General features: G+C 35.3%; 1 protein-coding gene across 5 annotated transcripts in view; it reads right to left on the reverse strand.

Moving 5' to 3' along the window:
- Nucleotides 1–2,682: 2,682 nt before the first annotated feature.
- The window catches only part of ACOX1 (acyl-CoA oxidase 1), a 185,864-nt gene continuing 163,200 nt past the window's right edge, over nucleotides 2,683–25,346 (reverse strand). For all 5 annotated transcript variants that reach the window (XM_081755468.1, XM_081755467.1, XM_081755466.1 and 2 more), the window contains exons 12-13: nucleotides 10,640–10,786; nucleotides 2,683–6,648 (exon numbers count right to left, since the gene is read on the reverse strand). In XM_081755468.1, the coding sequence (XP_081611594.1) occupies nucleotides 6,388–6,648; nucleotides 10,640–10,786 (408 nt within the window). In that variant the 3' untranslated portion in view covers nucleotides 2,683–6,387. The remainder of the gene's footprint in view (nucleotides 6,649–10,639; nucleotides 10,787–25,346) is intronic.

A 25,346-nucleotide genomic window follows, 5' to 3' on the forward strand; every position in this document is an offset into this window, starting at 1 on the left:
GCCAAGAAGTGATGCCTTCTTATTTATTTCTATTAAATATGAAAGAACTATCTCGGGTTCACCACCAATTGTTCCATCGTTTAAGTACCAAATGTTTAATTCGGTATCCAGTGATTTAACTAAAGAGTGAATGGTTATAGCGAAAAGTGCTGGGACCAGGGAATCACCTTGTTGTACACCTCTCTGAGAAGAAATAGTGTTTCCGTTGAAAAACAGGTCACTTGGTTGAGCATAATATTGATAAACATACGGACAAATTGAAGGAAAATTATTCATCACTGCGGCAAGCATAGTATCCCGGCGAAGCTCATTAAATGCGTTACGAAACTCCAACTTTACAACCGCCTTAGTAGCACTGTGAGTAGAAAAGAAATAAACTCGGGCTGCGTGAACAGCTGCCTCGGCACCACTAGGAATACAAACACCAAGCTGATGGGGGGTTAAAAAGTTCTTAACTGGCTCACGTATTCTAAAGCATACAATTTTTGCCGATATTCTGCGCCAAACATTCCCAACCGTTATGGGCCGAATACCACTATCTTTTTTTCTTAGCGCTGTAAGTTTGGCACCGAAAAGCAGTGGGCGAACTTCCGTTGGTACTTTTCCAGAAATGATTAAATTAAATAGGTCACATAAGGATTTTAGGAGTTTTTCTTCGATTCCAGTATTTGACAAGAAAGAAGGTCTTTAAGAATTGAAGGACGAAGCCCATCTAGACCTCCCGCGCTGCCTGACAGAAAGGAGTTAATTGCTTTTTGAACCTCCATAGTCGAAACTCCTTGAAAAGTGTGTTGACCATCAGGAAGATCCGGCGCAATGAAATTGCCAGGGTGGGCAGGATGTTTCTCCAACAGGGTCTCCAATACAGAGGTATCCGGAGCCGCAACCGTTATCATCAGAAATTAAAAGACGTGCTGCTCCACGGGTGTCACCATCGGCAAGTTTATTCTCTACAACCTTCAAATTAGAAAATTTGTGGTTTAATCGAGATTTGTTCATCTTCGTTGAGGGCCAGGTCAAGGTGTCATGGCCAATATTGCACCAGAGGCGAACTCGCTGCTTCACCCAAGCAGTCAGATTCTTAACTTTATCTGATTGTTTGGGAGCACTTAAAGCAACAAATGAAAATAGGCAAAGGTTGATCCAGTCTTTTGTATCATTTAAAATTGTTATATGGTTTAACACCTCTGCGAGTGCATCAGCCACCGTTGATCGAGCACCTCTTGGAACACGTCTTAATATATGTGTAGAGCACCTTAGTGACAGTAATATCTTGCCCAGGTTAGAAATCGTCAAAACTTTTGTGTTGTTACTGCTGTTAGTGTCGGTAGCATTTGCAGTTTTCCTGCCAGACGGAAGGCAGGCATTAAACGTGATATCAGAGCAAACATCATCATCACACGCAACCCGATGTTTCTTATCAATATGTATAGCTAAGCCTCTGCCACTCACATAATGCTTTCCGCAGTGAGGACAAGGCAATGCATTAGCACTTTTAGAAGCATCAAAGAAACAGCTATCATTGCTAGCACTTGGTACTGAATCACTGTTTGTAAAAGCTGGCATCTTTCCAGCTTGCGAAGCATATCCGTCACTTGATTCCATTAATTTAGTTTATTACATAAATTTGTTTCAATTATATACATTTTAATTAACTTATGATGACAATGTTTAAAAAATAAACCGATAATTTGGTATTCATTGTTGAAAGATGTATATGTGCTTCTGTTCTTAAAACCAAAGCAGTTTTTGGTAATTTTAGCACTATTTCCGAACCGATTTGAAAGCGGATTTCACCACTTTCTACTCCCAAGCTTCACGTTCACATTGCACACAGATATCTTTCACTATCACAAGTTTATCTATTGCTCCACACCGTAAAACCCTCAGAGCTCTTATTTAGGTATATATTTAGTTCTAGAACACTTATCAATATATTTTTTAATTCCCAAATTTAAGGATTGAACCAATGTACCCTTCCGAAATTTTGGAAGGAGTACATCAATACCAATGTCTCATGAAAGGGAATGGGCATCCATATAACCACGTAAAGTAACGAAGCCTAATGAAAGAGAATAAAAGAAGGTAAAAATACTCCGAAATTTGAATTTTTGCCAATTTTGCGTAAGCAACAAGTGTTTTACCCATTAAAGGGAATGAGATGGCGCATCCAAACTTAAAGATAAACATATCTCGGTCCTATACTACCATACCAAATTTTTAAATTTAGCAATTTTCAGATTTCAAGGGGTGACCTACGTACTCCTCCCGAACTTTATGGAATGGGCCAAGGTACCCATTGCCAAAATGTAGAGTGCGGTCCTATGAACCCCTACGAAATTGATCCTCGGTCAGAGCGCTAGATCCTGAGGCAGAAGCAATTGGGAGCAAAATTGGTCCAAACGCTTCCTATACCACTACATGTTTCAACCTAGTGAAAATGTGAGGATCCTGGCGAGGTGCTTCACTATGTGTTATATGCTATATTTTCACATGCTGGAATTATTGAACAATTATGAAAGGTGAATTAAAATTAATGAACTGTTCACATTGTTTTCACATTGTTTTCACATTGAGAATATTCTGGTAATTATGTCGCATGCATTCTCACTTGCTACAGAACGATATTTTGTTATTGTTTTAACTGGTTGTATAATACGAATAAACAAATAAAAGCAAATATACATATAAAATTATATTTTATTGAAGATAAAACAATATACAATTCCCTTTCGTAAAATAGTAAGTATAAAAATAAGGCACTTTATGCGAGTTTTAATAGGTTCAGACATATTGCACTTCGGATTATTGCAATTAAAAATGCATAAATTATTTCTTAAAAATAACCACAGCACAAATACAAATTACTCACAAAAACAGAGATAGACTAGTTAATCTAGTATTCAATTTATTGCACAAAGTATCACTTAATTTCTCATCATTATTAGAAATAAATCCACTTATTGTGAAATTACAGTACACTGCTCGTTACTTTAAGCCTCACTCTCTTGAATTAATAATAATAATAACAAAATACATAAACTAAAAAAATAATTGGTCCGTCTATTGAACACTACTGAAGAAGGACAATTTGTCTAAGGAATCCACTTTGAGTGTGATGATTCTAAAAATATAGTCTAATCTTCTTCATTTTTTTCATTTTTTAAATTTATTAATATGTTCTCTTTCTTCTATTTGTTTATTTTCTTGTTTATGTACAGAAATGTTCGCAACTAGGAATTTTACAAGAATTATCTACCATTTCAACAGGCATACAAAGAAAGATATATTGATTATAAAATTTTGCCATATATTTATCATGTTTCAGAAAGTAGCTTTTAAATCTGACTCAACGATCACTTCATCTTTATGTTTCCGTGCAATGCAGCAATGAAGGTTTTCCCTCTCTCTCTTTCTCTGTCTCTCTATCACAGTTTTGTATTAACTTTTCAATAACAAGCCACGTAGTCACAAATCACAACAGGACCCAATCAAACTATGAAACAATCTATTTTTACTATAATATGAAGAAAATTAATATTACAAATAAAATCTGTTCTCGGAGTAGAGATTAATTCTAGCCTATATGGAAAAAATCTACGTCTTTTGGTTCTCTTTATTATTTACGGAGTTGGGAAAAGAAAGCACCATCACGATGGAAGTCATGGGAGATAAGACTAAATCGAATGAAATGTAATTTTTAGTTTAACATGCTACGAATATGCTTTGCAGTTCGAAAGAGAGGGATGATGAATACATATAAATGGTGAATAATATCGTGCAATAACGACGCAGGGAAAATAATAACTATAAAAAAAAAGGAAAAGATAATGCAGGATGTATCCACCACCATTCATGGCCTATCATGAGGCCTCGAACAGAACCAGAACTGAGCGGTGTGTCAGTGGTGTACGCTTACACAAGTAGATAGATTTTCACAGCTTGAACGGACTTTGCTACCTCTACTAAGCATTAAGGTGGGAGGATTTTTTTCCTTAAACAAATTTTATGATTACGAAAATGTGAAAAACAAAAACGTAAGATTATTATAGCTTATAATTGAGTTTCATATGAATAAATCCGGTAGATATTTCATTTTGTTATTTTGCATGCTCCTACACTTATGGAGTACCAATGTCGTATTTGCTTATCTATATTACTAGGAAAGGATATTAATTTATTGTTTTTTTGAAATCGTGGTTGTAATTAAAAGGTCTTCATCTAAGAAATTTACAATCTTTGACTTAAAAAAGGCGATAATTCATTGTCGTAGAAACAGCAGTTCGGCGTTGGATCCAATCCTTTCTTAAGCCAATTCGGTGTAGCTTTGCTTTTATCTACTCCATTTATATCATCCTTCTCCCTGTTATGTTTCCCGTGAGCTATTCTTATATAAGTCTATACTTCAAGGGTATTTATGCTGAAAGCAACGTGTCCAACTCATCTAAGACTTCTCGATTTTATTAGCTTATGTGAATACACCTATGAAGTTTCGAATTGTGAAACAAGCCAAAAGGGGGCGAAAATTTGAAAAGGTATATTTTGCAACTTTGAAAATAATGGAAGGATTCAATATATTTTATGTAAAAAAAATAAACTGTCGTTATATACTGTACATAAAAAATATAAGAAAATATTGTGAACACATACTATATAATATGATTTCTTGACGCAATTTGATGATTAGAATTAACGATATTTTCAATTTAAAGATTAATTTTACTATAGCATCAGGATGCGAAAACTTGGGCGGGGGCTTTCTTCACTTAATATAAAAAATCCATCACTAATAAACTTCATATGTAATTAAAGGGTGAATTAGTGGTATCGGAAGACAAGAAAACAACTATAGTTAATTACTTAATAAATTCTTAAATAAAACAAGCAAAAGGCGAAGTAGACATGTTTTATATCAATTGTTTTTTTACATTCGTTCCTCTCACTTCGACCGTGATAATTTCGCACCCTGGTTATTAATCAAACATTATATAAACCTTAACTTGGCTTGTGATATAAAACTATGTCTATGATTGTTCTTTCAGTTTATATGACTCACTAGAATAGCAATTACATTAGTGATTAAACATGTCACCTAATGAACGCATAAACCAATACGGCTATCATTCCTAACCACAGAACAATAAAAGAACAAATTATTCTTTGTTTGTTCCTGATAAACAGTAATCATCAACGACCAAGAAACAAGAACAACAAAAATAATCAAATAACCAGTGATATATCACTTCATATAAGCTTACAAGTATAAAAATGTTTAATTTTATCTCTGTCTCTTTTTCTTTTGACATCAAATAATTTGTTGATCTACTTTCTGTTGCAGTCTTTGGAAAGTAAAAACTAAACTAAGTCACTGCGTCTACCAAATGCGCTATACGAATGAAAGTAAATTTGTTACAGTTAACAATGCAAATTTAGCCTGTTTTCAAGTATTTAGTTCCCTCAAGGATTGTGCACTCGTATTTTTAGATCTGACAGCAACAAAGAAATCATAAAAACTACTTTGTGAATGGATATTTTGTTAATTGTACGTCATAGCAAAAATGCGGTAAATAAAATGGCTGCTAAAATAGCCTTCTCTTAGATTTGCTGCCTACTTCTCTCCGAAAGACAAGTAAGTTGCAACAGAGTATTGAAAACACTGAAATAATTTACTATAAACACAGCCAAAATAACCACTTAAAAAATCAGCAGTTTTCAAAATTGCAACTGTGATATAATAATGTAATTATATAAAATTACAGTGTACTATTACTTAAAAATGAAATTTTTCAGTTTTACGTTCCACGCTTATTCCGGCTAGGCTAAAGGAGACTGATGATGAGACGAATGGAATGAATAAAGTGGGAGGAAACGGGAGAACCCCGAGAAAACCCACGCACACGGTGTTTGTCCACCACAGTTTACTTGCCGCGAGCTGGGATCAAATCGGGTCCCCATGCACCAGAGGTGATATACTATTACGTGTGTGTGCTAGAGTGCTAATATTGAATAGTGCTGATGCGAAAACGAGCAACATATCAGAAACTATATTTAAGACTAAAAAATAAGAAGCCCAAAATTTATAATTAAACTAAACAAATAAAAAAAACTACTAGATCATATTTAAAACATCAGTAACCGTATGATTTTTACCTTCAGTAACCAGATTATGTCATATACCATATATGTAAATTGAAGTAGATGCGAAAGTCAACTGAAAAACCACCAGTTTTATTGTTCAAAACTCCATTTAAAATATATTTCTCCCCGAGTAGTTGGAATGTAATATATGTGACACGTTTCCCCCGTAACTCTGCTAGCTACTTTCTAGATTATTTCAATATTGATGAAAACTTAATTTCTCAATAAAATTGATTACCACTGATTCAATTATAAGTTGGACTTCATGAATGGTTTTAAGTATTTATGAAATGACTCATCAACATCTTTTGCATTTAAGGGGCTTCTTGAGGCCTCTTCAAATAACCTTTCATAAACACGACCATCCCATGCACCTAATGCAGAAGACAATATTTCATCACATATATCAAACCCATCTACGAGACCAACAGCATTTGGTCTTAACGCTTTTAGGAGATCTTCCATCCAATGTTTTACGTTTTCAACATCATCTGCAGCAAGACGGCTAAACTGTAAGTAAAAACAAAGCAATCGTTTTATTATATAGTTCATGAAATAATACCACAATTAGTTATGATTTGAATATAACTAACCTATAGTTCATACAATCCTTCCAAAACATGAAATGTTAACACATCAAATACAAACAACACATTTAACCTCCAACATAGAAATTTCCAATTTTCTGTTTTACATTTTCACGGAAATTTCACTCTATTTTGAGTTAGGTTTCTTCACTTAGATATCTATACTACATGTTTACGGAATTTTGCATACCGAAAAAAGTTAGATTAATTAGGATGTGTTTAAATGAGTCGCAAAGTAAAATCTGAACGGGAAATTTGTTGTATACGAGCTTTTACGTCCAGAATGGCCTGAAACAAGGAGATGCGTTGTCGCCATTATTACTCAACTTCAGTCTGGAAAACGCTATAAGAAAAATCAGACAGCAACCAAGGCCTAGCGCTGAATGTTATTCGTTAGGTCATGGATACAATGATTATGCAAATGTAATAGGGAACGATGTAACAATAGAAAGAAATGCTGAGGTCTTATTAAACGCTTGCAGGAGCATAGGTTTAAAATTAACGCAGAGAATACATGGGAGTTTCCATGTGGAAACTAAATACATGGGATCGTAAATATTAATACTGAAGATCTGATCATGGATTACAAATGGATCTTGGATTACAAATACGTAAATTTTCTACATAAAATTATATAATAGCTGAAATGCCTATTCTTCGCATTGGAAGAATACATTTATGAAACATATTTGAACATTTTGTCTCCTTAGGATACGCATTTCAAAGTAAGTGCAATGATAAAAATCCGTAAGATAATTTGTTTGGCTTAAATGTGTAAACTCTCCTACCCACTTAAGATACGCCATTTAATGAAAGATGCCGATGGGACTCAACCTCGGCTTAAACGGCATTGTATGTTCACTATTCATCTCAGCATCATCGAAAATTATGGACTAAACATATCGGTCCTTTTCGATTACTTTTACACATCACCCTCTTACTCTTCATGTCGGTTTGGACTTAAACGGCATCGAAAGGGGCACTATTCAGCTCTGTGATCCTAATCTCGAAAGTTAATATCACTATGGGTTGTTACTAATATCGATCCTTTTCCGATTATTTTCACATCACTCCTCACCTCACGCCGAACGGGGAGAATTTTGTCTTATACAGCATCTCGAGTGTCACTATTTATCTCAGCGATCCCCAAAACTATCAACCGAATACTAATATCGGCCTTTATTCACACCCACTCCCCGCTAGCGAAAATGTGATAAAAGTTAAGTTAGGCAAGGATCAACTGATGTACCAAAAAATCACCAAAATCAGTTCAGTGGTTTAGGTGTAGTTAGCCGTCAAACATCGTTTTATTAGTGTTTATATATAAAATAGAAAATGCCCTCCACCTTTAAAATGGAAACTAAAAACACTGGGACATGTACCTCTTATTTTAAATGAGGAATTTATATATCAAGTTTAATCTTTTTTCTAACTAAATGTGTTCGTGAAGTACTGTACTTCTGGCATAATTTTGAATCTCCTATACTACCTTTCGGATACGCCAAAGTAATGTGAGAAACACGTAAGTTAGGCCAGAGTCAACTCATGTACCAAAAATCATCAAAATCAACGTCTAGAAGGAGTTAGATCTAACGCAAGTTCTACTCATTTTCCCGTAGGTGTGCTCATGACTGGGTTCGAATCTCGTGAAGAACAAGTGAACCTTCCTTTATAATACTTTGGTTGTGGAGAGAGATATATGCTGCAAAATCTCTACAGTTGACAACACTACCCTGCAACTTATACAACCACTCTAAACCAGCAGTAATGCTAAACAAATGTGCAATAAATTTAACAAAACGCTGTTGCTGTGACCCCATATCCACAATCTTCGACTACTTTTCCATACAACAATTTTCTGTCGTGTATAAAATCATGTTCGAATGTGACAAATCTATATGTGACAAAAAACAGGACTGCATGCTTAATAAAGGTAATAAAACATATACATTAATCTCGAGGCTATCTTAGACGTGCACCCACAGCTTGACGTGGAATATGAACCAGTTCCCGTCGGAAATCAAACTGAGTCTCCCGCGCCAAAGCGCGTACGCTATCCATATGGCCACAAAGGAGCTCATATTAACTATTACGTTTATACATTTGTGGATTACAAAATTCTATTTCCCAGAAACGAATACTTTCGCGAAAGTACACTAAATTCCCATGCTTGAAAGTGAGCAGCGAAAAGTTTATTTCTGAAAAAAATAAAATAAAATAAAATAAAATTGCGTCCAGAAACATTATTTACACGGGTGGAAGAAACCATTCATTACAAATGCGTACTCAAACGAATCCCGAAGTCTCCTTACGGTTATTGATAGATAAAATTTTATTGCTTAACGTTTATGCTTCAGATTAGGCCATTAGTTTGTCTCATAAGAACGAATGAAATGTGAATGAACAAGAAGAGGGAAAGCCAGCTCACTCGGTGTTAACTACATTCGAACGACAATAGGAGAGAAGAAAGTCTGGTGATTTTGACAGAAAAAAAAAAAAAAAAAAAAAAAAGTATGCGAAATCTGAACGGATTTACTCGTTTCACAGCCCCAAAATCGAAAAAGGAATTTTTTAATGTCTGTTTGTTCGTCCGTCCATTCTTCCGGATGCAAGGATGTTCACTTGTCTAGAGGCTTTACAATTCAACATATCGAGAACAAATTTTAATTTTAAGATTTTTATAACACTCTCTACGGAGGAGGGTTCGAATTTTCCTTGTACCCCCGAAATTATGGGGAGTTTACTTACAGGTAAAAATCAAAATAAGCGATGTTCTCAAAATGGGTTGAATGTTTATATTTCATAGATGAATACTTCATCAACAACCCTATAAGACATAAGTGATTTTTCTGGACAAGGGGTACTTTACTCTTGAGAGTTTTTTACGATTTTCTCAACAACGACTTACGCGATTTTGTTCAAATTTTGTAAACATATTTCATTAATAACTACAGGACGAAGATAGAAGATTTGAATTTGCTATAGTCATTCTCGGTAAGTTAAAGCAGGATGAGGATGTTTTAAAACAAGTTTATTTTCAGTGATGAAGTAAAGTTTCACGTTTCTGGACAAGTACATCGGCACAGTGTTCGGATATGGGGTACTGAACCTTCTCATGCCGTTAGTGAAATAGTGTATATGTGGTCACTATTGGAAGTGAGAATGGGATTTCTATTTGTGATGTTACATAAAAATACAGAGGGGATCTCTATTTGTGAAGTTACACAAAAATACATAAAGGGATCTCTATTTGTGAGGTTACATAAAAATACAAGTGCTTTCCGTTCAAGTTTGAACTCTGGACCATTTAAAGAATGAATTACTGAAGCTGCTTCGTCTACTATGAGATGTCCCTGCCTTATATGGAAAGAGACTGCTTATTGTCTTTACGTCTGCAAGAATGAACTGGTATTTTTTTAAGTTTAGTCTAAAGAAGGCGGATGAAAGTGAATGACTGAGAAATTAAATTTGTGTGTTTCCATCCAGAATCGAACCGGAACCAGGTACACCAAAGGCGCACCCACTACCCCATAGACCCTGGGAAGAGTTGACATCTCCAGAACAATTAAGAGAGCACATATCGAAGTCCACTGCACAGGTAAGATACTTGGAGAGTTTCTGTTTAATTTAACGTCTAGTTTCTTTCTTTACAACGCTTTGTTCCAAAACTATGACTGTTTAAAATTCTATTATTTTACGAACACACTCTGCTTTTGATTTTGTTTTAAGATATGAAATCACCTCGCTTTACCACATAGTGCAATATGTACAATATTTTCTCCAGTCTAGTGTTCGTTGGAATGTGTTATTACTTAGCAGTATTAGGATTAGTCCTAACGAATTTCAGTTTTGCGAAAGAATAACCTAATATGTTTGAAATGTTACATTTAAAACGTATTATGTAATATACGCACCATAAGAAAGTTACCAAGCCTCTGAAGAAGCCAATATACACCATACAACTCACATAACTGCGTCAAAACTACTCGTAGCTCATACGATAGTTCAGCCTTATCTAACGTCTCGACAAATTTTTCAACAATAAATGCACGGCAGTGGGCCTGTAACAAAGAAAAAGTGACTGTAACACCCTGATAATTGATACTATAAATATTACAAGATAGAAGAAATATCATCACAACAGATTAAATTAGAAGTTTAAGTACGAAATCTATTTTTTAACCTCTGGTGGAACGTAAAAGCAAAATAAACGTGAACAGCAAAGTGGTTTCATTTATAACAATGTTATACAGTTAACTTTCATTTAATCACTCTGAAGATTAAAGCATTTGTTATACCGGTGTACTAGCTTTCCTATACTATCTACATAATACGCTACCGCCTGTGTATTGGGCCAGATCGTCGCTGTATCTACATATTCCTCAACTGTACCAAACTGTTGCCCTCCTAATCCTTTCATTTCCCGGAAAAGTTGGAAGTTACACGAGGATTTTGCATTGGAGATAATTACTGCATAGCTTGAAAGGATGTTTTGGATGGTAATCATATTGAAGTACAAAGTTACTGTCCAAAATCCACGTTCCTGATGAAATTCCATGCCTCACTTAAACGTGAAACAGGTTTTTGTCCATGATTTCATTAATTTGAACTAAATTATCAACTTGATAGTCTGTAAAGCATCCCCAAACAGTGACGCTACCTTTCCATACCCTGCAGTAGATATTACACAGTCGAGATGAAAGCACTGTTTGGAACGACGACGCATGAACTTCTAGTATTGAAGGCAAAAAGTTGGAATTTAGATTCATCGGCCCAGAGTGCCTTCTTCCATTATTCATCGTTCAATCTTTTATTTTATTTTATTTGAATATCTCAGGAATATCTTTTTATAATGCTTCTTGCTTAGAGCAATGGTTTCGTTACCGCGATCCTACCCCCAAGACCATAGATTTGAAGCCACTGAGCTACTGTCCCATTTGATACCGATTGGAAATTGCTGTCCTACAGTTCTGTTGGTTCTTCCGGAGTGGTTAATGCCTATTCCGCTTTTCCAGTGCGCTTATCATTGAGAGAAGCTGTTATTTATTTTTTATTATTATTATTATTATTATTATTATTATTATTATTATTATTATTATTATTATTATTATTATTATTATTATTATTACTATTTTGCCTATCAGCGCGTTTTCGTGTAATATTTACACCACTTTATGATTATCCTTTAGAAGTTCAAGAACGATCCCTGAGCAATTTATCGCAGAAAATGACTCCCTACTCTCAAAATAACCACTTGAACAAGTGATTCAATTCTCAGTTAACAGTTTCTCTTCCGCATTTTATAGCATTTACATGTTCTTTACACTATTTAACTGGTTCATACGAATGAAAACAGTAAGATCGGCCACAGATCTGCATCCAATTTTGCTCATATTATGACATGATTGAAAAGTGCTTACCCAACTGTTCATGAAGTAAAGAGACAACTACTGACAAAGATTCATCCACACATCACTAGTGTCGTAGAAACAATGCATAATCAAAGCTTGACGTCAGTTGCCTGTTTATTAGTTATCTTTTATTGCCGAGAAGCATTCTTCAATAAATTTGCCTCGATGTCAACAAAACCATGAATTTTCCTATCCTCATATGAACAACTTAAAAAAGTACGAGTTCAATAAATACGATTTTCTTTGGACACAGTGTCTTTTATTTGGAAAATTCTGAAAAATAAATAGCATGCGCAGACTTTTTCACAATGACTGTAGGTCGTTAAGTGAAGAATTAAAAAAAAAAAAAAAACAAAAAAAAAACAAAAAAAAAACAAAAAAAAAAAACTAATGAAATCTTGAGTATTGTGGCATAAAGAGCAAAAACGTAGATGGTGACGAAAATAGATTCAAGTTCTAAGAAACACCTAAGTTAATCAGGGTCGCAACTGAAAATCCTTTTTTCTCAGCTGGAATGGAAAGCAGAACTAAACTCTCCGAAGCAAGAGCTTATAAAGACACACAATAATAATAATAATAATATAATTAAAGCAGTATGTTGGCAACAACAGTTTGACAGTCACAAGTGCGCCAAGAATAATACAGAGCACAATAAAATGCGTTACATCATATTTATAAAATAAACAATTTATACATAAAATAATAATAATAACTTAAAGTATGAGATTATACACCCAAGGCCAAAAGTTTGGAAACAAAATGAAAAGAACTGAAAAAATAACAAAGACTCATTGGTTTAATACTAACAAGGAAGGGTCACGCAGTGGCTCCGCTGAGATCCGAACGAGACAATTGTGTTTGCATTTGAAATGCTATAACTAGATGAATCCCAAAGTTATACGTGCCACCGGGCGGAATATCGTGAGCTACAACATAATTTGTAATGTAAGAACTACAAAAAAATTACCTGGCAGGATAGTTTGAACCGAGTCATTTGTTCGGAAACGGTTGGGTAAGTGGAAAACTCGACCAACACGTATCCCATCATTTTCAACGACAAACTTTTTGGCGTAAAAAACTTTGTCCCAGGGTCCCCCGCAGGGTCCCAGACGGGGTCCAACTCAAAATTTTCAAATGGCAAGGGGGGTTAAGTGGCACATCATTTGAAAGCTGTTGTAAAATGAAAGAAAATGCAGCAAGTCTCGACTCTCTAAAACAACTCTGTGCAAAATGGCGACGGGTCACAGTGTAAACAAAAACTTAATTGAAAAGTCCATGGTCACCCCTATAAATCGGAAATGGTGAGACAAATGTGAAAACACGAAAGGATGTGCGGTATTATTTTCAAAGTACAACGATTTATGTGAAAACGTCTTGTCCCAGGGTCCCCACATGGTCCCAGGTGGAGTCCAACTAAAAAATTTCAAATGGCAAGAGAGGTAGGATATCGTTTAAAAGCTCTTGTTAAGTGAAAGAAGATGGAGCACGCCTCGACTTTCTACGACAACCCTGTCCAAAATTGCGGTGGGTCAAAATGTAAACAAATTGGAAAACAATCCAAGATGGCCGCTTAAAACCTATATCGAAAGGATAAGCATACCAAACTGCTGAAGCTAGGAAAACAAATTTGGCATTAATGTTGATTAGTAAGTGACTAAAATATGCAAAATGTTCAAAAACGCGACATCTTGAGTTCAAAATGCCGCACTATGTATCGAACGCATATCCAGCTCACACCACTGGTGTTGGAGAAGCGAACGTTTATGGTTAATAGTCCACAAAATATCAAAGAGTATAATCTATAATCCAATATGGCTGCCAGCGTGAAACATGAGTTTGTATATAAATATGTTATTTCTTGGAATACTGTGACCAAACCAACAAAGTTTGACGCAGTTCGATGTACTGAAATGACTTACATATGTTTGGTACTACTTGCCAATCTTGCAAATGATTTTTTGTATATTTGGTAATGCTTGAAGTATTGAGATCAAACCAACGAATGACATACAAATGTAACCATCACGAATACGTTACAATAGAGCCCCCAACCTACTGGTGCAGCAAGTTCTTTCTATATGAACTACGTATGACAAAATTAGAAAAATACCCGAAGGTATTAAACTTTTTTTTCACTATGAGTAGGAAGTCATAGTTATGTGTTCATCGCATATTCGTTATATTCAAGCAAATAATGCCGAGAGAACCGTAACGAACGTGCATTAAGAAGAAACCATATATGTGTTGTTACCGAATGAAATAATAGTTGAAGTGAATGAAAATACAATTATTGTTTAGTCTTCCTAGTATTTCTAAATACATAATAGAGAAAAATAGAGATTTAGATTTGTATTGTTATGAATGACAGGTTTTAAGCACATTGGATTCAAGGTGGCCATATTTTTCAATTAAGCTTTTATTTACATTTTGACCCGCCACAATTTTGGACAGGGTTGTCATAGAAAGTCAAGACTTGCTCCATCAACTTTCATTTAACAAGATCTGCAAACGATGAGCTTCTTAACCTCTCTTGCCATTTGAAACTTTTTAGTTGGACCCCACCTGGGACCCTGTGGGCACACTGGGACAAGACGTTTTCACTTAAATTGTAGTACTTTGAAAATAATGGCAGACTCCCTTCCTATTTTCATATTTGTCTCACCATTTCCGATTTATAGGGGTGACCATTGACTTTTCAATTAAGTTTTTGTTTACATTTTGACCCTCCGTCATTTTGCACAGGGTTGTTTTAGAGAGTCGAGACTTGCTGCATTTTCTTTCATTTCACAACAGCTTTCAAATGATGTGCCACTTAACCCCCCTTGCCATTTGAAAATTTTGAGTTGAATCCCGTCTGAGACCCTGCGGGGGACCCTGGGACAAAGTTTTTTTTACGCCAAAAAGTTTGTCGTTGAAAATGATGGGATACGTGTTGGTCGAGTTTTCCACTTAACCAACCGTTTCCGAACAAATGACTCGGTTCAAACTATTCTGCCAGGTAATTTTTTTGTAGTTCTTACATTACAAAATATGTTGTAACTCACGATATTCCGCCCGGTGGCACGTATAACTTTGGGATTCATCTAGTTATAGCATTTCAAATGCAAACAATTATCTTACAAGGGAACCTTCCGAAAATGATAGTTGCAGTGAAAGATGTGACCTATGCCAATTAAAAGAGCTGTAACAGAGATGAGCATTCCCAAAAAATTAGCTGCCCATAGCAGTAGGTTCAAGAAATATAAGGGGTGGAAGTTCGGGAAACAGCAAGGTTGGACAAGGGGGAAAAGTGCAAATTCCGCAAAAAAAAAAAAAAAAAAAAAAAAAAAAAAAAAAAAAGGGGGGGGGGGACGGCAAAATACAATGTTGACAAGTGATGTATAGAAAGAGACTTGCCACAATAGGGAACAAATGAAAGCCACCAGTGGGGTTAACAGTGTTGCCAACTGCAATGAAAAGTACATGTTTTGCAAAGAGCACTATATGAAGTGAGTGCAATATTCAGTGTCAACTTGTCATGTAGAACATAAGATATGGCGTGTATAATCAGTGGTACAATCTAACAAAAGAGAATAGAAAAAACAGAAGTACGAAAAACACGGAAAAGACAAAGTTGGCCATAATGCGCCACATTTGATCACGAGCTGTGCATATTAGAATGAACAAAACAAGAAAGCACCAACTATGCAGGAAACCGACGTACCTAGAGTCGAAAAGAAGAACGAGTTCCAAAGTTGGTAACACTGGCCATGAAAATCCAGATAATTCTAATATAGTTAGGCCACTCGCTTCACAAAAAAAAAATTCCGGCAACAGGCATTAGCCTTCGCATCATTTGTACATGCTCGTCCACATTGTACGTGCAATTGTTCGATGAGACAATGATCCAAACAGAAGATACATTTGCAGTGAGCACAGCGGAATACTGCCAATCCGTCACACATGGTACAATGATCGCCTGTGAATGTCTCGAAACAGTACTCTAGAGGTGTTGGAACCTTTTTTGGGCTTTCTATCACATATCCACACCTGTAGAAAGCAAACATAATCAAAGGCTTGATCTGCTGTGTGTTGCTGTCTACAGTACTATCATCGCCTATATGATATATCCAGAGTGTCCCACCTAACTCTGCGACTGAAATAGTTTCAAAGCGAAAAAAATGTGACACATCCAGTTGTACAGGAATGTACCCATGTCAGCGGGCGACAAGCTTCTGTGAGACGCAAGTGCCCCCAAGTCCTCCATCATAGGGTCCCCGGGGCCAACTTCAAAATTTTAAATAGCACCATCGGTCGAGTTATATTTCTTTCGATAAATCTTGGAATATGCAACAACGCATATCAGAAATATTTACTATATGGGATTTCAAAATGGCCGCCAAAAATATCTGTTCGGTGACAAGAACAACGTGCATTTTTGGCGGCCATTTTGAAACCCGTGCTTCATATAGCAAATGTTTCTTATAAGCGGTGTTGTATCTATCCAGAGAAATATCATCCGCCCCCTGTACCCATTTGAAATGTTGCGGTTGACCTCTCGAGCCTTATGATGGGGGGATTTGGGGGATTTGCTTCTTACAAAGTTTTCTTGTCCCTCGACATGAGTACATTCCTGTGCAATTGGATTTGCAACATCTTTTTTCTCTTCGCAGCAATTTGCGATTACAATGCTCGATGCCATGTTAAGACACAATATATATTTGTGGCGTCCATTTTGAAAAACATGCTTCATATAGCAAAAGTTTCCTATAGGTGTTGTTGCACATTCCATGATCTATCGAGAGAGGTACCGCTCGGTCCCTGTTGCCATTTGAAAGTTTGAAGTTGGCTCCTGGGGCCCTATGATGGGGATCCTGGGGGCACTTGCTTCTCTCAGACTTTTATCACCCCCTGGCATTAGTACATTCCTGCACAACTGGATCCGTCACATTTTTGTTCGTTTCGCAAATCTTTCAGGTCACAAAGTATGGTGGGACACCCTGCATATTCCCACATACGACCCAATCATGACGTAATATTCACTACTTCAATTATCGGTTGTTGGCTCAACCCAACCATTTCATGTTCCCCGACTTGACATTGCCTCAATCACTCTAGCATTGGTACATCCCGAGTGATGCCTGTTTCCGGAATTTTCTTTTTGTGAAGCGAGTGGCCTAACTATATTAGAATTATCTGGATGTTCATGGCCAATGTTGACAACATTGGAACTCGTTTTTCTTTTCGGTTTTCTGCATAGTCGGTGCTTCTTGTTTTGTTCATTCTAATATGCACAGCTCGTGATCAAATGTGGTGCATTATGGCCAACTTCGTCTTTTCCGTATTTTTCGTACTTCTGTTTTTTCTATTCTCTTTTGTTAGATTGTACCACTGATTATACACGCCATATCTTATGTTCTACATGACAAGTTGACACTGAATATTGCACTCACTTCATATAGTGCTCTTTGCAAAACATGTACTTTTCATTGCAGTTGGCAACACTGTTAACACCACTGGTGGCCATCATTTGTTCCCTATTGTGGCAAATCTCTTTCTATACATCACTTGTCAGCATTGTATTTTGCCGTGCCCCCCTTTTTTGCGGAATTTGCACTTTTCCCCCTTGTCCAACCTTGCTGTTTCCCGAACTTTCCCCCCTTATATTTCTTGAACCTATTGCTATGGGCAGCTAATTTTTTGGGAATGCTCATCTCTGTTACAGCTCTTTCAATTGGCATAGGCCACATCTTTCACTGCAACTATCATTTTCGGAAGGTTCCCTTGTTAGTCCAGGCAATTTACAGTTGGACCTGGACAAAATTGCAATAGAAGCTTTTTAAACAGTTTTTTATTCAGGAGTCATTACTGAATAACATATTCAAAATCCGACAAAATCGGATCACGGGAACACACCCAAAAACGGTTTTCAAAATGGCGGACCATGGTTAAAAAATCTTGCGTCTATCATGCAATTTTCTTCTGTATCTCGGGTTCGTCTCATCTGATTTTCACGGTTTTGTTGATGGTGACGTCTAAAGATGATTCCTATAGTTTAACGTGGGATCTGAACCACATGACCCCACCGGGAATCGAACCCGGGACCTCTTCAACACAAGGCGACGAGCGTAACCACTCATCCATCGGGGACATTATATAACTACATAAGGTTTCCTAAATCATGAGGGGAAAAAATTATAACCCTCCCAAAAATAGTATAAATTTATTCAAAATGTTCTAATATACAGGGTGACCCAAAAATAGGTATACAGTTCCGTACTGATCTCCTGTATTTCATATCATTTCTTATTGTTATCACCTAGCTTCTTTATTATTTGTTCTTAATGTATTTTTACTTATACCTTAAACCCGGAACAGCCGAAGGAAATAAACCCATAAGCTAGAATTTTATATTTGATCAATGCAGGGGTGTATACCTACGTTTGGGCCACTCTGTATTTCTAAATAATGTTTAATTTGTATATGTTAGTTGCCTGTTTTCTTAATTTGTTTTTATTATTAATTTTTGATTTTACGGTTTTAATATTTTAAAAAGCAACTATTTTTGATTTGTTTTTTTCTGTTTTGTTTTCAGATTAAATTACATATTTAAAAATGGAGATGTCTGAATATTGTGTGATATGTAAGGAAAAATTGGACAGTAGGCAAGAGGTAGTTAAAATTAAACAGAAAGGAGCAGATGGCATAAATGAAGCAATCCACAGGCGCGGAAGTGATGATGTTGCTGTTCCTGGTATTAGTGTCCTGTTTCATGTCGGAAACGATTTACAGATTCAAAGGATATTGGTGTCAAGAAACGGCAGACTAGTGATGAAACAAAACCAAGAGAAAGTGCACGTTTAAATGAAGACCCAATTCGTAGTGCCACTCATTGCTTGTTTTGCGATACATTTGTGGACTTTTCTTCGAAGCATAAACCGTCATCAGAGCATGTAAAAGTACGTACGTCAGAATTTGTTGAAAGTGTTAAAAATGCTGTGAAAATCGTTGTGATGAATGGTCATTTAAGGTACGAGGACGTTTAGAGTGCTATCTTGGTGACCTTTATGCAGCGGACTGCGTCTACCATAACACTTATGTGTCAATTTTCGAACTTGTAAGAACATTCCCGTGAATACTCTTCCTCCAATAAGTACATAAAGAAAGGCCGGCCAAGTAATGAAGAACAGTACCTTGTATTCCTTCAGACCTGTTCGTACTTAGAAAATAATGATGAAGAACAACTGCTGATGGGAGACCTGATTTCAAAAATGGAAGAATATCTTGAAGAGAGTCGAAGTTGTGCCTATGATCGGAGACATATGAAGAGGAAACTTTTGGAGTATTATGGAGAGAAAATTATTATTTATGGTGGAAAGGCAGATGTAGTCACTTTACTTGATACAGCCACTGAAATTCTTCAAAGTTATCACCAAAAGTCAAAAGAATGTGATATTAAATTACAGAAGATATACTTAATAGAAGCAGCAGCCAAAATAATCAGAAGTGAGGTGAAATCCCTCAACGTTTCTAATGTGGATGTATACCCATCTCCAAGTGACCTTACTGAAGAAAGTACTTTGTAATACTACCTAAGAGTTTGAAATTACTGTTGTGGGAAAGGATCCCTCTATAAAAATTGGTTTAATTGGTCAGAGCATTATGCAAGGTATACGTCCTAGAGTATTACCATGTCCATTGCAGATTGGTTTAGCTATTCAGCTGCACCACAACTTTAGATCAAAGTACCTTGTTGATTTGCTTCACAGTCTTGGTTATTGTTCATCATATTCCGAAGTAATTAGATTTGAAAGAAATGCTGCAGTATCAGGTAGCCATATCTCGTTAAATACTGCCAACAACACTGCAATTCTTCTAGCAGCTGATAATGTTGAGCACAATGTTTGTACTTGGGATGGAAAGATCACTTTTCATGGGATGGGTATGATTGCAGCTACAACCCCAAAGAACAAGATCCATCCAATTATTCAGCGCTGTAAGATTGCTGAAAGTGACATTAAGAATGTTGCAGCAGTTGATATTGTGGAATACAGACATTCAAGAAGCATGCTCAGGGAGATTTCATTCAGCAAACTTCCAATATTGCCCATTCCTCTATAAGTAGGTTAAATCTTCTGTGGCAAATATGTGCATCCGAAAGATCAGGTCCAAGTTGGTCAGCAGCTATGCAAACAATTCATTCTGGAACAAATGTTTCACATCCTGGTGCGGCATCAATCACATTTCTTCTTCTTATTGATATGGCAGCTAGTGACATGACATGTACACTCTCAATATTGCAATATCTGAACAAGTTGGCACATGATCAACGTATCCCTTGTATCATTACTTTTGATCAGCCTTTATTTTGGAAAGCTTCCCAAATTATCCATGAGCAACAAGATCTTCAAGATATCGTTTTAATGATAGGAACATTTCATACTCTGCTCAACCTTTTGGGTTCAATAGGCACTTTGATGAATGGTCCAGGACTATCTGAAGTACTTCAAGAAATCTATGGATCAAATGCTGTGCTGCATATGATGTCTGGAAAAGCTGTTTCTCGAGCAATGCGAGGGCATTTGATAGTAGATGTAGCTCTTAGTACCTTATTGGTTTCAGATGTTTTCCCTCGCAAAGAAGATGGATCTGCTCATCATCTAGTTAAAGAAGCTTGTAACTTACTTGATAACATCATAAATGGCAAACAACATGTTGAGGACGTGGAGCTGTCTGGGGCATTATCTCAAATCAGTACTGCTTTGAAGGAGAAGAAAACTCACCTTCAATCTTTCTCAAGAACAAGTAAACTTTGGCTAAAGTATATGCAAATGATCAACGTTGCACGTAACTTAGTAACAGCAGATAGGACTGGCTCATGGGATTTACATTTGCAATCTGTGATGGATATTCTCCCAATAGTTGCAGCAGCTGGACATCACAATTACCTCAAGTCATTATATTTATATTTGCAGAAAATGTTCAGTTTGGAATCTGAAAATCCAGTTGTTCACAAAATGTTCCAGGAAGGCAAGTTTGTGATAAGAAGAAGTGATAGAGTATGGGCCGGATTAGGTTCAGATCTGGTGATAGAGCAAGTATTAATGCGTTCTCTGAAAAGTAGAGGATGTCTGGCACCAGGAAGTGGATTTACAGAGATTCAAAGAGCAACATGAGCTCCTCCGTGGCTAAGCGGTTAGCGTACGCGCCTTTGGCGTGGGAGACCCGGGTTCGATTCCCGGCGGGAGCTCATGTGGTTCGGATTCCACGTTAATCAGTAGGTCCACGTCTCATATAGCCTCGCTGCTGAAAGGGACGCTAAACTAAAATCAACTCAACTCAACTCAAAGAGCAACATGGCTACTTTCTATGCCTGTCTTCTACTCATAACTTAGCAATGCAAGAATACACTAAAAGTTTGTTGGAAAGCAGTGAACACAAAGAAATGAGGGAAAGTACACAAACTAGGGACAGTAATGATATTAAACATTATCAATATCCCCACTCAATTCTGGCCCAGATCCTTCTAACATTGTCACAGGTGTAATAGCTGATCCTGGAGTAAATGCTGATAAACTGCATTCCATTGGTACAGGCATCGTTCAAAAAATGATGGGCAATGATGTATTCAAATATTCTGTGAAAAGATCCGACAAAGCGAAAACTCTAGGATCTCATGCTGCTGTTGTGAGTCGAATTAATGATGATATACAAATAGATATCTCAGAGAATGATGACTGTTGCTACTGGTGGGGATAGTAATCTTGAAGATGTGATGTGTTATGAACTTTGTTCTTATCCTCCTGCGTTATTTGAATCTCAGAGTCTGATGAGGAAAGCTGACAAGTCTTCGATGTGAATGCAGGCGTAAAGGATTGCCATGTTCAGCTGCTTGTGGAGACTGCCAAGTCACTGGTTGTGATAATATTCAAACTCGTGCTGATAATAAATATTACAGTGATGAGGATGATTCACATTAAAGAGTTTGTATTTTACGAACTTCAATTTTTTAACACAAACATACATAATTTGAAGTAATTTTATTTAATTTAAAAGTTGATATGTGAACTCTGTTAATCAGTGTTACCTGAAACACAGTTGCTGTAGAATAGTGTTGATATATGTAGTTTTATTTAAAATACTATTGGGTATAAACGAAAGCTGGAATAAGTTTAAAAGTTTTACTTTATGCATACAAAAGGAAAAGCACAAACGAGTTATACGATTTTTTTAAATGAATTACATTGTTAGCATTCTCACACATATAAAACAGTGAAGTGGCAATATTTTAATTTATTGAGCTTTATCAAATTATTAAATAAATAAATAAAAAAATACGTTGATTGTAAATTAATAGTTTTTTACACGAAACGGTGTAAGATAGGAGAAAAGTGTTGTTATTAAAAACTTTAGCATTAATATGTAGCTTTTATTTAAAAAATGTTTCACGTAAATCCGATTGCAGATACCCGAGGTACAGACAATTATTTAAGGTGTATATGTAAGAAATTTAATTTTTAAAATTAAATGTTGTTTTTCACAAGAAACTGTACGAGATAGGATATCAATGCTCCTAATAAAAAATATAGTACGTAAAATGAACTTTGATTTAAAAAAACAATTGTCAAAATCGGATTACAGGAAACCGAGATACAGAAAAAAATTGCAACATAGACGCAAAGTTTTTAAATCATGGTCGGCCATTTTGAAAACCGTTTTTGGGAGTGTTCCCGTAGTCCGATTTGGTTGGATTTTTAATATGTCATTCAGTAATGATTCCTGAATCAAAAACTGTTTTAAAAGCTTCTATTGCAATTTTGCCCAGGTTAAGGGTATAATTGCTCTAGATTTCCTGGACTATCTCGTTCGGATCTCAGCGGAGCCACTGCGTGACCCTTCCTTGTAAGAATCACCACTAGAGCAAACCAAATTATGCTTTATACTTTTTCCAAATTAAATATACACCAAATTTATTTACACATATGATCAACTTAAACTAATTCATAATGATCATAAGCTCTTAACAGAATTAAGAGAAACACAAATACTATCAAGATAAGATAAAATTGTGGCAAAAGAACAAGAAATTATGGTAATATAATAATAATAATAATAATAATAATAATAAAAGACACATGCTAAATACAAATAAAACAAATAATACACTAATACAAATAAAAGAAAATATAAACACATCAGTGATAAAAAGATAAAAAAACAAATATGTAGTATCCGTAATCATAAAAAATTACATGCATAAACATAGAAAATCAACTATCTATCTATCTATATATATATATATAAGAACAGACACTAATACAAATAAAAGAAAATATAAACAAATGCTATACGGACCCATCCGAACATAATAATAATAATAATAATAATAATAATAATAATAATAATTATTATTATTATTATTATTATTATTATTATTATTATTATTATGTATGGGACCATTTAGTATGTGTTTATATTTTATTTGTATTCGCATGTACCGATCGAACATATCCTATCGATCGATATATACAGGGTGTCTCAAAAGTCCCCTGACATAGGGTAACTTTGTTATGTCCCCTGACATAGGGTAACTTTGTTATTACCAGAGTTACAACAAAATGTGAGAGGGAAAACCGTCTCCAAATATGAGTTTTCAATCTAAAGTGACGGAATTTCGGATTTTTTTAAATCGGACGAGCCGTTTGGGCTGTACACTCTTTATGCGCCCAATGTTAAATGAAAATGCAACGTTGCCATTTACCTGGATCCACAACATAAGTGAACGAAGTTATTTTGAAATGAATGATGGCCATCGACACGTTAGCTTAAAAGACAGCAACTTCATTCACTTATGTTGTGGGGCCAGGTAAATGGCCACGTTGCACTTTCATTTAATATTAGGCGCATAAAGAGTGTACAGCCTAAACGCGAGACTTTACTTATAGAAATGAAATGTATACAACATTCGATAGTTACAATATTGCCAAATCTTCATACATACATACATACATACATACATACATACATACATACATACATACATACATACATACATACATACATACATACATACATACATACATACATACATACATACATACATACATACATACATACATACATACATACATACATACATACATACATACATACATACATACATACATACATACATACATACATACATACATACATACATACATACATACATACATACATACATACATACATACATACATACATACATACATACATACATACATACATACATACATACATACATACATACATACATACATACATACATACATACATACATACATACATACATACATACATACATACATACATACATACATACATACATACATACATACATACATACATACATACATACATACATACATACATACATACATACATACATACATACATACATACATACATACATACATACATACATACATACATACATACATACATACATACATACATACATACATACATACATACATACATACATACATACATACATACATACATACATACATACATACATACATACATACATACATACATACATACATACATACATACATACATACATACATACATACATACATACATACATACATACATACATACATACATACATACATACATACATACATACATACATACATACATACATACATACATACATACATACATACATACATACATACATACATACATACATACATACATACATACATACATACATACATACATACATACATACATACATACATACATACATACATACATACATACATACATACATACATACATACATACATACATACATACATACATACATACATACATACATACATACATACATACATACATACATACATACATACATACATACATACATACATACATACATACATACATACATACATACATACATACATACATACATACATACATACATACATACATACATACATACATACATACATACATACATACATACATACATACATACATACATACATACATACATACATACATACATACATACATACATACATACATACATACATACATACATACATACATACATACATACATACATACATACATACATACATACATACATACATACATACATACATACATACATACATACATACATACATACATACATACATACATACATACATACATACATACATACATACAT

This window comes from Thermobia domestica, chromosome 4 (genome assembly GCF_964235325.1).
Source record: "Thermobia domestica chromosome 4, izTheDome1.hap1.1, whole genome shotgun sequence".
Classification (NCBI taxonomy): Eukaryota; Metazoa; Arthropoda; class Insecta; order Zygentoma; family Lepismatidae; genus Thermobia; species Thermobia domestica.